Source organism: Schistosoma mansoni, chromosome 1 (genome assembly GCF_000237925.1).
Source record: "Schistosoma mansoni strain Puerto Rico chromosome 1, complete genome".
Classification (NCBI taxonomy): Eukaryota; Metazoa; Platyhelminthes; class Trematoda; order Strigeidida; family Schistosomatidae; genus Schistosoma; species Schistosoma mansoni.
Window position 1 is genome coordinate 38,022,721 of NC_031495.1, and position 16,259 is coordinate 38,038,979.

Consider the following 16,259-nt stretch of genomic DNA (forward strand, 5'->3'; position numbering starts at 1 on the left):
GACCACTGATTATTGCTTAGAACAAAATATATATAGATTAAAACTTATCACACTTACTTCTTCAACATTCATTTTTTAGATTCCTAGCCGAGCATTAGGAACTGGTAGTTGGACATCATTAGAAGTTGTGAAAGCTTTGAATGAAGTTGGTGGAGATTACAATATCAAATGTCCAGTTGTTGAATTTGCTGACTTTTATTCCCGTGGACCTAATGCACAGGTATGATTAATAAATTCAACTAACTAGGTGATATATGTGAGCTTTGAGTATTTTTTTTAAAGACGATTGTTAATAAAATTGAAAGGCATTATGAATCTTCACACCATGTGATGTGTCGACAATATTTTAGATACGAAGTTACTAACTACTCACAAGTAGATTGTCATCTGCTATGAAAATGTCTACCGACTCAAGGCCTCAACGTAGCACCCCCAGGTAATAAGGGGAAACGTGCTAACTAATTTGGGCAATCTGTAGAAATCACAATAATCCATCACAATTCTGTGAACTGCATTGCTCTTAGTTTCCAACCTCGAGGCTCACTAGATCTTGTGGGCTGACCGATGTACAAATTTATGTATACGAATTGCGTACATATCTGCTTGTGTAGTTGTGTATATAGGTATATGCAACGGGTACGCGCTTGATTCGCTGAGCGAAAGTTCGCTGAAATATCTGTCCTATGTCTAATAAGATCATGATTTTAAACGAAAAGTTAGAAGACATAAGAAAAAGATGTTGTAGCCAATACGAAGGAGATTTGATCAGCAACCCTTCCTGACAGTGTTCATGCTTATGTGTAGGTCATGAAGTATATGGACGAAAGTTTTCGTACCAGTGACATGCATGTAATCTCGTCTGAAATAGTTGATAGCTTAAAAAATGAAGTCACCGGTTATTAATTTTGTTTTAAGAAGGGTATAAAAAGGGAGAACCATTTGAAGATTCACCTTTTCTGCTAATTATAAATAATAATGACTAAGGAAGCACTGGAGAAATGATCTCGAACGTTGCCATGAACACAGAAAATGTGATCTTGACTATTTTGTTTTTGATGATATTTTAATTGAGCGAAAACGTTAAAGAACGATATCATAGGATTTCAAAAAGCAACTTGTTACTATGTCGTGGTTCATAACTTGCATTTCTATAAGAATCTGAAAGAATACTATCAAAGTTGTGTGTGAAGAAACAATTGAAGAGTAACTTAAGGTGAACTGGAAAGCCTATTTTAAAACCGGTTATAAATTGATCAATTTTATTTATCTTCACTTAGTATTGTTTGTTTGAATCTTCCCATTGATGTTTAGGACTGCAACTGGTCAGTCTCTCATTGGCATATGTGCATACTGTGAGTATTGCCTCGATATTGCCTTAATTCACAAACATTCTAATCAAAGATGGATATTGACTAGCAGCGGAATCCAGGACGCACATTTCTTCTTGTTTTGAGGCTCCTCAGCTGGATGTGCCTGGATCTCAAAGTTGATGTTCACTCTGCGATGGACTCGAACTCAGTACCGTTCACTTCAAACGCCATATGCCGTATGCCATATGCACATATGTGAATAAGAGACTGATCAATTGCAGTCTTAAACATTAATGGGAAGATTCAAACAAACAATACTAAGTGAATTTAAACTTCACCCCATAGCACAAGCAAGTGGCTATCAGTACTCAGTGGCCGAGTGGATAATGCGATAGCGCTTGAAGCGACAGGTACTGGGTCCGAGTCCCAGAGTGAACATCAACTCTGAGATGCAGGTACATCGAGATGACGAGTCTCAAATAGGACGAAACGCGCGTCAAACTGGATTCCACCACTGCTATCCACTATCCTTCTTGGTTACAACTTTATTTATCGTTTTTTTAAAACGCTATAATCAGTATCCTAAAGAAGGAAGTTAAGCTTATGTGTATATTTCAGTGGATACACTGATAAATAATACAACATTTAACTATTTAAGTAGTCTCAGAGTTCAGTTTTATGGTTTATACTGTTGATACAATAAAACTCTGTTTTGATAAGATGTGTTTGATATATTACAAATAAGATCTGTGTATATTTTTTAGTTGAAGTTGAATAGTCGCTAGCAATCCAAGCCAAGATGTGTGTTTCGGTTATATCGATTGAGTGCGTTCTTTCCCAGTTGATATATATGACGTTATAAGACCGCTAATTAGAGAGGAGTGATTTATCAATCAGAGCAATGATACACAAAAGCCGTATGAACAGTCTTGAGTACTTATCAGTCCTGCTATCTGCCTAACCCAGCCAGTTAAGTCTAGAACACCAATAACAGCCTCTGCAATATGAATCATTCTTCTCAAACTTACTGGGTTTATATATACCAAACAAACTGACCACATCGTACCATAAAATAGAGAATAACGAGCACCAGTTCCCTCAAGATTACAGGTACACCTTGCGGACGAGTGCGAAGTAGCACGAAATCCGGGTGCAGGTTTTCCTATTGACCACCTCCAACCACCATCTTATCTCAATATATATAGTGCACGCAGTGTCGAGCCACCTAGACTAGTGGCCACATTGCAACTTGATTGATAGCATTCAATCAGCACTAAGAAGGACTTGACACGCATGACATTGATCACCACCCAGTGATCAATCATTTGTGAATAGAAAATAACATTTGTACAAGATTCAGCTAAATGTGACTGTGAATAGGGGGAACGGAAATCAATAGACTGGGTATAACTCAAGAATGGTAAATCGTATAATAATAGTTCTACTGCTTTTCTGTTATTCAAGGTATTTCTTTATTCATTTGAACATCGTACATCTGGTTTAACATGGCCTCAATGGACAGGTATTATGCAAGGTTATGAAGCTGAATATATATTTGGTGCACCATTTAATCAAGCATTTACTGATAATTATTATAATTTTACATTAGAAGAAAAACGTTTAAGTGAAGAAATGATGCAATTTTGGACAAATTTTGCTTCAACAGGGTAAATTCATGTAAAATAATTTTATCTTTTACAGAATGAAACTATGAACAGAAATGTTGTGAAATATTAATCAATAGTTGAGATCATGAGTCAATTGAAGCTAGACCACCATGAAAAACCTGGAAGCACTTGGACGGCCGTTTCATTCTATTGTGGGACTCCTCAACAGTGCGCATACACAATCTCACCTCACGAGATTCGGACCCAGTACTTATCAGTCTCTCGTGCGAGCGCTTAACTTCTAGACCACTAAGCTGACCAGCATCCAACAGTATTAATGTCTAATTTTAACCAATCCACGAAATTGAGAGATACATCTACCAATGTCTTTAGTGAGTTACTATCTCACGAAACTGATAGGTCCTGAGTTCGAATCTCGTGAGGCAAGGTCGTGGATGCGCACTGCTGAGGAGTCCCGCAATAGGATGAAACGGCTTTCCAGTGCTTCCAGGTTTTCCATGGTAGTCTAGCTTCAATTGACTCATGATCTCAACAATTGAAATTACTATAATATCCATAAAAACTCTTTCCAAATATTAATCAGTAAACATTAGATGAAGTCGAATTTTGCTGATTGTGATGCCTAGATGTCTTTTTTCACCTCTCTGAGTTAAAGGAATGTGTACTGTGAAGATAATGAGTTAGTTTTTCTATTGGAAAGAGCATATACTCATTGTCATGAGAGAGTATTTCAAAAAGAAGGGCGTCTTCTTCTAGACTTGAGTAGTACAAGACATTTAGGTATTAACTCATTGGTTAACTACAAGTTTATGCAATCAACTTTGAGTGACAGTGTTTGTGAGAGCAATTATGGGTCAAATCTATGATCTAATGATTGAAAGCAGTGTACATTAACCATTAGAAATTTCTTCATTGTTATGTTATTTATGATATAGTTAAAGATGTTTGGGACTTGATAGCAATATTGAGGCAATCTGCATAGGGTGCATATATTCCAAAAAGAGACTGATCGATTAAAGTCCCCAATATGAATGGAAATATTCAAACAACCAATTTAAATAAATTAACCTTTACCCTATTGCAAAGCCAGTAGTTATCTGGACGTAATAGCTAAGTGGATAACGTGATAGTATTTGATGAGAATGGTACTGGATTTTAGCTCCAGAATGAGCATCAACTGTGAGATGTGGCATGTCCGTCCAACAAACGAGGCCCAAATAAGACGAAATGCTCGTCGAGCGTTAAACTGCTAGCCTCCATTCAATCACTCAGAGCACTTTATTATCAATAGTTATCAATAATTCGTAAAGGTAATTATAATCAAAAGAGAGACTACTGATTTTGGTTTGAAGCAGACTAAGACAACTGAGAACGTGTAATAATTGATCATTGAGTGGGATTTAACGCCAAACCATGTTGTCTAGATCATAGTGTTCATGGATACTGATTTGTTGGTAAGCGTGAATTATCACAAAATATAGGCCTTTAATAACTTAAATCACCTGCAGTATAATCTAGATCTCCATTTGCAAACTAAAAGACTGGTTTTCTAAATAGCACTTCTCTCTACTTTAATTTATGGCTGTAAAAAGTGATCTTTAAAACTAGATATTCGGAGAATACTAGTATTTGATTATAGATACTTTCAAAGCATTCCATTTGTATGTTGGGACCACCAAGTGATACAGGGTATTAGATGGAGATGACCAATAGGTTGGTGATATAATGAATCTTTATGGACTAAGTTGTCCAAGACATGTATTATGTATGTTCAACCACTATCAACCTCATTCACGACATATTCTTGTGTATGAACACGTTGGATGAAAGCTAGGGATAACCAAGCTAAAATTTGACATAATTCTATGGCTTTATTGACTGTTGGAACAAGCTATATGGACAAATGCAAACTATCCGGTTAGTGTTCACACGAGGACTATAATCAGTGTTTAAAGAAATTGGATGATACGGTTCAGAATCGGTCACATTATCACAGACTCACTCATGATATTTTTACCATTGATATTTATCTATCTGAACTGATGTAGTGCAGAAACTAGAACTATTATACACATGTGCCAGGTTTTGCATTGTTTACACTAGACTGCCTAATTTAGGCTTTCTTTCTATAACCACCAAAAATCGAATATCATATTCTTGTTTTCGTGAAACATATGAGGAAGCGGATAGGTTATTTGAATCGTTTATTTTATTTTATTTAAACACATAAATATTGGTACAAGGAAGCACCAGATACATATGCGCAGCACAAATCTCATTTGATTTGTGTGAGGACTGTGATACTACCCGGATGCCCAGACCGAAGCAGGTGGTTTTCTTAGGGGGCACCACACGGAAACTTTGACCTTAAGGTCTGATCCACAAGGCAGTGAAGCATCGTGAGGAGATGCAGTCCCATAGTAGCCGGTGACCAACGATTGATTCATATGCCATTTGTTTCTTCAGGATACTGGAACCCATGTACACCACTGGTTTGAAATGAGGGTTTTCCAACTCCCCTTGGTGGACTTTCTATGTCCACCAACTTGCTTAAAGCGCCAGATATTAGCTTTTCGTCCTCTCAATTTCGTAAAGAACACCCCCGTTGAGAGGATGCAGTGAGTAAAACTTCCCTGGCAGAGGCTATATACGCATGACCGTATGAGAGCATTTCGAGAGGGCGGGTAGCCCCTCCCCACTCTCAGCCGTACCAGGGCATTTAGAGGCTATTTGAATCGAGATATTATGTAAGTTTTGTACTGTAAATAAAATTAAATGTCATAACTAATTCTTTCTATTAAAGATCACCGAATTTAAATCCTGGAGAATTTCATACACGTAATAAAGAACTTTACTGGGATCGATATGAAACATATTCACCACATTCTGTAGCAGTTCTCAGTGAATCATCATCATCTTCGTCTTCATCATCAATAGCGATATCAGGAGTATCAGTATCAAGTGTATTATCTTCATCAGTATCTTCAGAAACTTCTTCATTTAAGACACGAAATGATGATTCACGTAAACATATGGTTTTTACATTGCCACGTTCATATATAAGTAAGAATTTACGTAGACATTATTGTATGTTCTGGCGTGAACAATTACCAATGTTAAGAGAACGAATTTTGTATAGTAAGTTAAAGAAAAGGTTTATTTTTCTTTTGGCAATACACTTTTTCTTAACATTTTCTATAGTTTTAAGATTGTAGTGAACTCACATTCTAAGCAAAGATAGATGGTGGCTAGCAGTGGAATCCAGGACGCACATTTTGTCATATTTGAGACTTGTCAGCTGGATGTACCTGCATACCAGAATTGATGATCATGCCGGGAATCAGAACCCGTATCGTTCGCTCCAAACTGCTTATAATGCTTGTGACTTGAGGCAATATTTAGGCGGTCTGTACAGGATGCAAATATGCTAATAAAAGACTCACCAATTAAAGTCGTAAATGTCAGTGTAAAGATTCATACAAACAATAAAAATGAATTTAAACTTCACACCGTTACACAAGTAAGTGTCCGTAAGGACTCAGTAGCTAAAAGGATAACACGATGACATTTGAAGCGAATGGTGTATGGTTCGAGTTCCGGGATGGACACCGACCCTAAGATGTAGGTACATTCGACTGATGCGTCCAAATAGGACAAAATGCGCATACCGGATTCCACTGGTAGCCAATATCCATCTTCGCTTATAAAGATTTATGAGAACTAATTGATTTTTAAAGCTGAATATGTACCGTACTGATTAGTTACAAGATACGTTATTTCCCTTAAGCGTTATGATGACCTAGTAGAGGTATATTGGCATGGGGATTCATTTGCGTAGGGCCTATAATGATAGGCAGGTCAGTTGAAGAGTGAGAAGACTAAAAATAACCACTTGAGATCCAAAAGCAATGTTGAGGCTGACAAAGATGCTCGTTGATCCAAATTACCATACAGTGCCAGCACAAAGAAATGAAATCGAAAAGATGAATTGCAAAATAGGTCGAAATAATGTAACAGCTTTGGAAGAGAGAAGTTAGAAGAGGTCTGATCTAAAAATACCATACCTCACCTTACCCTTAGAATATACGTCCTCAGCCTGTAAGGCCTTAAAAGTAGGGAGAGAACGTCTAAAACTACTCAAAATGACCTATGTGTTCGGCCCCAGAGAGTTGTTCTTTGGACACTGCAGTTGCACTCTCATATCATGAAACCCCCCCCCCCTAATCCAGTTTTATTTTCAACCTCCTCAAGAAGTATCTTTCGTCGATTTGTACACCAGAGAAACGACAGACGTTCTCATGGGTCTAACAGCAATTGACTAATCTCGTTTATATAAAATATTAATGATTCCGTAATTTCGTAGGTTACACGTTGTGCGTTCAAAACAAAATGTAGTGCGTTCCAGTCTCTGTGTTAAAATCAACACTTAATTGCATGTATATCCAACTGAGAAATTCCGAATAGGATAAGACGTACAACTTGGATATCACTACTAGTCATTATCAAACTCTAACTAAAATGATTATGACTTAATGATAATATTAAAACAATCATGCATAATTAAACAAAGATGTATAGTGGCTAGCAGTGGAATCCAGTTTGACACGTGTTTCATCCTATTTGGAACTCGTCAGCTGGATTTACCTGCATCTCAGAGTTGATGTTCACTCTGAGACTCGAACCCAATATCTTTCGCATAAGATTATCATTGTTATATTGTTTTTTTTGTTTTACTTATTTCATGACAAAACATATAAAGTAAATGAATAATACTTTTTGATCATTTATCCTATTCTCATCATGTTATTAGATTCCGCTTGTAAATCTCGTCAATCAACTACACAATATGAAGTAACAAATGATATTCATAAACAACCTGTAGAATCATTTGGTACATTATATCCAAATATCATTAAATCATCTGAATTCAATACAACTAAACGTAATCAAGCATCATATAATTTACAATTAAAAGTTAATTACATTTTAAGCTTATATATTATTTACTATTACCATGACTACTACTTTGATTACTGACCTAGTAACTATTTTGATGCAATTCAATCGGTTGTTGCTGGTTTTATTATTATTATTATTATTATTATTATTACTATCCAGTTGAGATCCTATCCTTTTTATTGTTTCTATGGTTGTGATTAACTATGCTTATGAAATGATGGTTGTGATAAAAACATATACATAGATCCAAAATTAAATTCACATTTTTAATTAATCATCAGTTGTGTTCTTTTTTTTCTCCCCCCTCTCTCTCTCTCTCGTTTGTTTGATTGTTATCGCCGTTTTTCTTTTTTTTCCGAGGGGTGGGGGGGTGGGGTGATAGGCGCTTTTATTTCGTTTCATATTTACAATTTGTTTTCCTTGGATTTATATCAAATCATTTTTTTTACTCATGTAACATTTAAATCTGAATGGTTGTGAACATTAATTCGATGATGACTTTGACGATGCATTTAAACTAGCTTATTTTTTTTTGGCGGTTTGGGGGGGGCAGGGTATCTCCCTATAAGGTTGTGAAAATTGTTATTCAATGTTCAATTTATTACGTACATATTTGTATTCATTTCATTTGTGGTTGGTTTAAAATTTCACATTTTAATGAATTTCAATTAATCAGATTTGTTTGAAATTGAATTGTTAGTCAGTATTATTATTACTACTTAAATTATTTATTTCAGTAGTATATATATATAAACAAAATTGGTTGTGAAAAAAACAAGTTTTGGTTGTGCACAATAAACTCTCTTTGAAAACTTTTATTTTATTTCCTATTTAAATGATCAATATGTATTGTTTTGTTTTTCTTTTTGTTTAAATTGAACTTTGTTTTAATGAATTTATATTAATGAATAAGTTGTCAATTAAATTTGTTATCCAGATAAAATTATTAAAAAAATCTTATCAGTAACTGACAGTTTTTGTTGATTATTACGTAATACCTGTTTATCTATGAAAAACCTGGAAGTACTGGACAGCCATCCAATTCTAGTGTGGGACTCCTCAACAGTGCGCATACACGATCCCGCACTCGAGAGGTTCAAACCCAGGACCTATCAGCGCTTAACCTCGAGAACCACTGAGCCGGGATCGAACGGTGTTAATGTCTAACTCCAACCAATCCACGGAATTGAGCAACCGTCCACCATTGTCTTCAGTGAGTTGACATCTCACAACAGACCTGGTTGAACTTCACTGGTCATTGTTTATTATTAGAACTCCAGGAAATATTTCTTGACGTCAATCAACAGTGAGCGTATATTGAATTATACCAGAAGGGCTTTTTTGTGGAGATCTCAGTAATTTTATAGTTGAATTCATGAGTCAATTGAAGCTAATTTAACCTGCTGAGGGGTCTCACAATAGGACGAAATGGCCGCCTACTGTTTTCAGGTATTCCATGGTGGTCTAGCTTCAATTGACTCATGATAATTTGTTGTCTCTATTCATTGATCTGCTATGATATTAGTAACAATAATAATAAACTAATAAGTACTGAGAGAAAACTTCAATGTTTTGAAGGGCCTTTTCATAATTATTATGATTCAAACCTAAAAGTTACGTCATGGTTGTTAGTAGACAGGAGACTTCAGGCCCTAAGGTGTAGCTATGGTTTTGGTAGAACCTATGCCCGTTGATAGATTCACATAAGCAGTACTCAAATTTACAGTCTGACGAATTACTAACCAGTTGTTCGAATCACGACAAACTTCCTGTAAGAATGAAATTTCTAAAATTGATTAGACAGTTGTGGTGTATACTACTCATGTTTGTCGACATAAGTAGTATATGAAACCAACCAGAAATGGGATGTCTGGCAGAAGAAGATTGAGAAGATCGAGTGGAAGAGAACAAGAACAGTGAGTAATTATTATGACGATGAAAGAACGGTGAAGTTTAAGATAATTAATGGAGGATTTGCAAATGAAGTATTGAACGTATGGTCTTCACATTTGATGAAAGAACTCTGTTATTTTGTATTATGATACAATGGGTTGTCCCCACCAATGTTCTCGTTCTTTACACACTGAGTAGTAACTATTATCATCTTTATCTAGAACTTTAGCAGTGTTGATCGAATTCCTTGATGTTAAATGATTAAAAGTAGTCGATCGAAAACTTTTTCTTGACCTAGGTTTTATACTAGTCCGTTTATTATCAAAAATGTGCCTTAATGATGACTTCATATTCATACATCTTATTGTCGACGATGTATACCTGTTTACTTAAAATAAATTAAACGCTTCAGTAAGGAAAGAGTACATATTGAATAATTTTAATAATAGGTAACTTATTTGGTTCATCCTCAACAAACACAAAGGAAAAAGCAAGATTCTCAAATACAGCACGAAGAACACCAACCCAATCACACTTGATGGCAAAACTCTGGATGAGGTGGAAACATTCAAGTACCTGGGGAGCATCGTTGATAAACAAGGAGGATCTGATGCAGATGTAAAGGCGAGGATTGGCAAAGCAGAGACAGCATTTCTACAATTGAAGAACATATGGAACTCAAAACAACTCTCAACGAATTTCAAGGTCAGAATCTTCAATACGAACGTCAAGACAGTTAGTTCTAATGTACGGAGCTGAAACGTGGACAACTACTACATCCACCGTCAAGAATGTACAAGTATTTATAAACAGTTGTTTACGCAAAATACTCAACATTTACTGACCGGATACTATCAGCAACAGTGTTTTATGGGAGAGGACAAATCAGCTCCCAGCTGAAGAGGAAATTAGGAAATGAAGTTGGAAGTAGATCGGACATACATTAAGAAAATCACCAAACTGAATCACGAGGCAAGCGCTGACTTGGAATGGTGAAGGGAAACAGAAAAGAGGGAGACCAAAAAACACATTACGCCGGGAGATTGGAGGAGATATGAAAAGGATGAATGTTAACTGGAAAGAGTTGCTTGGGACAGGGTTGGATGGAGAATCCTGTTGTTGAGCCTATGCTCCTCCACGAGGGATAATAGGCGTAAGTAAGTAAGTATTTGGTTCATATAGAATTGCTAAGGGAATGAATAGAACATCAAATACGGTGAATATCGACAATAGAATAACTTAAATTCTACTAATTATGATATAAAACATCATCAATGTCAAATGCAATAGTTCAGTGGATAATTTGTTGAGATTTAAAAGTCCAAGGTACTGGATTTCAGTCTCAATATTAACGTCAACAATGGGATGTAATAGATAAATCCATTAGACGAGTTTCACGTAGTATGACATACGTCATGCTGTCTACTATTAGTTACAGCCTATTTATTCTGTTTTTGAGATGGTAGAGAAGATTTGTAGCTCAGGTAGATGATTTCGATGGAGTTTGCACGACCAAACCATCCAGCTCAGAGAACAGAACTCCATCAAAACTATTTACCCTCAAATATCGGAGATAATATGTGCAAAACTTTAAATAACGAAAATTGAATACGTCGATCAACTAACTCAAAGTTTTCATTCAGAGATTTTTGTTTAGGAAAACAAACAAAACCAAACTCAATGAGTTTAGAGACAGTAATATAACAAACAATTTCTGAGCCATGATCGCATGTTGAATGTAGCATTACTCACGTACGCCTGTGACCTCTCGTAGTAAACATAGGCCTCCCAACAGCATTTTCCAAACAACTTTGTCCTGGACAATCCTTCCCAGTTGTTCCTAGTTGTTGTTCATCCCTTTGACGTCTGTTTCAAACTCCAGGCACAGTGTGTACTTTAGTCTTTCTTTTTTCCCTTTTCCTTATGTATTCCAAGTTGATGCTTGCCTCCTGATGCAGTTTGATGATTTTCGTAATATATTTCTCATACACTTCCATCGTCTTTTCGATTTCCGGAATAGACATCAATTTTAAAATTTACATACATATAAATCATTTTGTTCATCTTCAACCTTATCAAATGAATAACATCTTTAAGTTTACAACCTATGACAGAGTGGATTGGAGAATGCTGCTAGACCTATACTCCTCCAGGAGGGATAATAGACGTAAACAAGTAATTAAGTCGGTAAGTTCATACATTCATATTTACTGTTATCACTGATTAGTGACCAACGTCAAGTTTTTCTAGCCCTTTTTTGAGCAGATCGTATTCCATTAATGATGTTGAAGTGTGGTCTCAAGTTCATGTGACTGGATTTCACGTAGTGGTTGGAAGTAGTCGATAGAAAATCCTGTTTAACATGGATTTTGTTCTGTTCGGGACTTGTCAACAAAATATACATGTAACCATGAGGAAATTGTCGCTTTGTGGAGAACTCAAATAGAAATATTTCGGTGGTATTGTTTCAGACTGTGAAATTGTATAACACGGTATACCTTGCTGACGAGTGTCGAATAGTACGAAATCTAGATCCATAGCTTCCTATTGATTACCAGACTTGTTTATTCACCTTAACATCTAAGTGCTTGAATATCTCTGTGTCTACGGTAGTTCATTCTATAGATTTAATTTTTTAAAATCAATTTTGGTAACTGCCAAGTTCAAAGTTTTTTTGTACAAAACACACCTTCCCTCATCCCGAATAGTCTAGAAATATTAGTTGGTTGAAGATGGCCAATAGGGAACGCTGAATTTAGGTTTAAGACTATTTGACACCTGTCTTCCAGATATACTTGTAATTTTCAGGGAACTGATTCTCCCTGGTTAATTCAAGCTCATCTTTGTTTGTAAATTTGAACGATACAGCCTTGAATCCATGAGAGATTAACAGTTGCCTCAAGATTACTGGTACGTCTAACATGAAACCTAGGTGAAGTATAATGGTTTCTTGTCAAATACCCGCAATCACCTTACATACTATATCCAGTCACTCCGAAAAGTGATCACATTTCAATTTCACTAATCGAATTCACTCCACAGTACAAAACGACTATACAAATATGATATTAGTCACTAGTCAGTAATCATATAATTGTAAGTCTTGAAATGTTAATAGCTTTTCATTGACATGATGGAGAAGATTTGTAGCTCAGGTGGGTAATTTTGATGTAGGTTTGTTCTTTGAGCTGGATGGTTTGGTCGTGGAGCTTTGATCATTCTTCTGAACGACATCATCAGCAGCACAAACTTCATTGACGTTTCTATTCTTTAGGTAACTCATTGTTGTCTATTTATTTATTTTGATGATAACAGATACATTTATCATTCATTATTAAATAATTACGTTTCTATACTTCTTTACCTAAAACAATAAATACGTTCATATCAACAATGTAATTACATTTTACCCCAATAGCTAAACCAATTTGGTGATGTGTTTTTTTTTTCAAAGATTTCCTTTCATAAAAAACAACGCTGCATACATTTTCATCACACCTCAGGGCGAAATCTTTCTTCTGGGATGTTAATAATAATGATAAGTAGAAATAAGAAAATCTTCACAAATACTTTTAACAGCGAATTATGTCGTGTGATTTTATTATTTTCTTGTAAATATTGTATAATGGTGGTTGGAAATACCTAAAAGGAAACCCTGGATCTAGGTATTACATACTGTTTGGAATTTATCAGAAAGATAAACTTGTAATTTTGTGTTAACTGATGCTTTTTGATGGATTCGATCCCATGTCATCTAGCTTCAAAGACAGAAAGTATACGACTGAACTATTCGTATGAGTAATACTTCTGACATCATAGTTCCAAGTATTTATAGTTATGAATGAAGAAACCGCTTGCACGCAAGACTGATAGGTCCTGAGTTCGAATCTCACGAGGCGAGATTGTGGATGAGCACTGTTGAGGAGTCCCACGATAAGACGAAACGGTCGTTCAGTACTCCCAGGTTTTCCATGGTGGTCTAACTTCAATTGGCTAACGATTTCAGCTATAAAATTTCTAAAATCTCCATAAAACTCCATTCTAATAAAGCAAAATCATCAGATATACTTCATACCATTATTTTTTTAAAATTTGCTGTGGTTAACTAGGGTTGTTTAATGAAATAGTATCAATTTATTGTGTTGTTAAACTTCAAACTATCTGTTTCTCTCTATTTCTTGATATAAAACAGACTGCTTTAAATTTTCAGCATAGGGTTATGGAGATTGTTGAGTTTTAATTGAGACATTAATACAATCAGATGTCGGCTCAATGTTCTAGAGGCAGAGCGTTCGCACGCGAGACCGAAGGTACTGGGTTCAAATTCCATGTACGGGATCATGAATGCGCACTGATGGGGAGCCCCATACTAGGATGGGGTGGTTTTCTAGTGTCTCCAGGTTTTCAATAGTGATCTAACATAAGTCCCTTCATGTCCTAAACTTGTCAATTCAATCACTGATGTTCATATAACCATAATGACCATAATATCATTAGATTTGTCTTCACTTTTCATAACTGTGCGTTTAACGGAAACCATATGCTTTGTATGTGACAATATTGAAAATAACAACCTCAATGTTGGCATCCCAAAACATTAATTAAAGGAATTACTTCTACGATGGATCTTTAATTTTCAATTTCGACTTACTCATAAGATTTGTCGATAACCTGATGACATCGCTATGGATTCATTACTTAGCTCTCTCCCAGAGGATTGTTTCATGACCAATCTTGAATATGCTATACATCAACCGACAATTGATAACTTTCACTTATAAAAATAGTAACTTCAAGATCAGAAGAGGTTTTGTGGAGATTCAGTATTTTCATAATTAAAAGCGTGAGTCAATTGAAGCTAGACCACCAGGGAAAACCTGGCTCAGTGGTCTATCGGTTAAGTGCTCTGAGGCGAGACTGGTTGGTACTGAGTTCAAATCTCGCGAGGCAAGGTCGTGGACGCGCACTTCCATTGAGGAGTCCCACAACAGGACGAAACGGCCGTCCAGTGCTTCCAGGTTTTCCCTGGTGGTCTAGCCTCAATTGGCTCACGCTTTCAACTTCAAAATCATCCAAGATAAGTTCAATAGTTGCCATGACACCATAAAATATTCATTCAATAATTTATAGTTAGTTCTTTTTTTTAAAAAAAAACTTTATTTACAACATTAGATTCATTATACATATATATTCAATAAGCACCATGTTATATAGTCAATTATCAGTTATCCATTACAGTGTACTATATTTGGATAGAAACAATAAATTTCAAAACAGTTTCTCTTTTTTTTCCTTTTTTTTTGTAATTTAGTTGGGTAGACGTAGCACCAACTCAACTTGAAATGATTTAGATACAATGAAGAGTATGATTCAAGAAAATATTGATCTTCAGTAACTATGTGTATACCTTGAATGATAAGAAGAAAACAAAAAAAAACAAAAAAACATAATTAGCGGTTTAAATAACTGATGCGTGGACGAGAATGATAATGATTGGTTGTTTTGTTGAGTCAGACATTAGATAGGGTAACAGGTGTTATATGTGTTATATATCCCCCTATCCTTATTACTATTATTGTTGATTAACTGTTCCTTGTTGTTGGATTGTGTCGGATTTTGGTGTAGAAATATATTGACGTTCTAGTCAGGCTAATCTCGTCTTCTTGATCTGAGTTGTGTTGAAGTCCTGTAGAATAGACACTGAAGTGAGGGAATCTAGTGTAGATATTTGTCTAAGGTAAATTAACGTCCCACATACGTGTAAAAATTGAAAGAACTGTTATAACAAGAAACTCTAGCATTATAACAAACATCCTACCGTTTATAACAATAACAATTCTGTCAGTTGATTAGTTATCAGAAGGAGTTTGTGTGTGTGGAGATTTTAGTGATTTTATAGTTGAAATCATAAGTCAATTGAAGCTGGACTACCATGGAAAACCTGGCAATAATCATGTGTTCACTAGTGACTGATTTTAAGAGATATTTCCTGAAGTTCTAGTGAGAAGCAAGGACCAGTGGAATTCAACCGGATCTGTTGTGAGATATCAACTCACTGAAGACAAGGGTGGATGGTTGTTCAATTTTGTGGATTGGTTGAAGTTAGACATTAACACCGTTGGATGCCGACAGGCTCAGTGATTCTAGAGGTTGAGCGCTGGCGCGCGAGACTGATAGGTTTTGTGTACGAATCTTACGAGGTGTGATCGAGGATGTGCACAGCTGTGGAGCCCCACAATAGGACGAAACGACTGTTCAGTGCTTTCAGGTTTTCCATGGTGGTCTAGCTTCAATTGACTAATAATTTCAACCATAAAATTGATTAGTTACCAAGTAAATCATACAAAAACTAATCGATTTACATAATGAAATCTCTTTAATGAAACTAGTTCCACTTTTAAAATAAACGAAGGATAGGAGAAGATAGGAAAAATTTTAAAAGTTCATTTTATTATATCATAAAATTTTT

The 16,259-nt window shown here is 35.7% G+C and overlaps 1 protein-coding gene across 1 annotated transcript in view; it reads left to right on the top strand.

Annotated features, from left to right (window-relative positions):
• The window catches only part of Smp_125350 (BC026374 protein (S09 family)), a gene marked incomplete at both ends in the record, with an annotated part of 51,291 nt that extends 36,160 nt beyond the window's left edge, over positions 1 to 15,131 (top strand). The window contains 6 exons of the mRNA XM_018794317.1: positions 80 to 220; positions 2,775 to 2,977; positions 5,742 to 5,832; positions 5,944 to 6,076; positions 7,749 to 7,912; positions 15,102 to 15,131. Coding sequence (XP_018648742.1) covers positions 80 to 220; positions 2,775 to 2,977; positions 5,742 to 5,832; positions 5,944 to 6,076; positions 7,749 to 7,912; positions 15,102 to 15,131 — 762 coding nt within the window. The remainder of the gene's footprint in view (positions 1 to 79; positions 221 to 2,774; positions 2,978 to 5,741; positions 5,833 to 5,943; positions 6,077 to 7,748; positions 7,913 to 15,101) is intronic.
• Between the last annotated feature and the right edge of the window lie 1,128 nt (positions 15,132 to 16,259).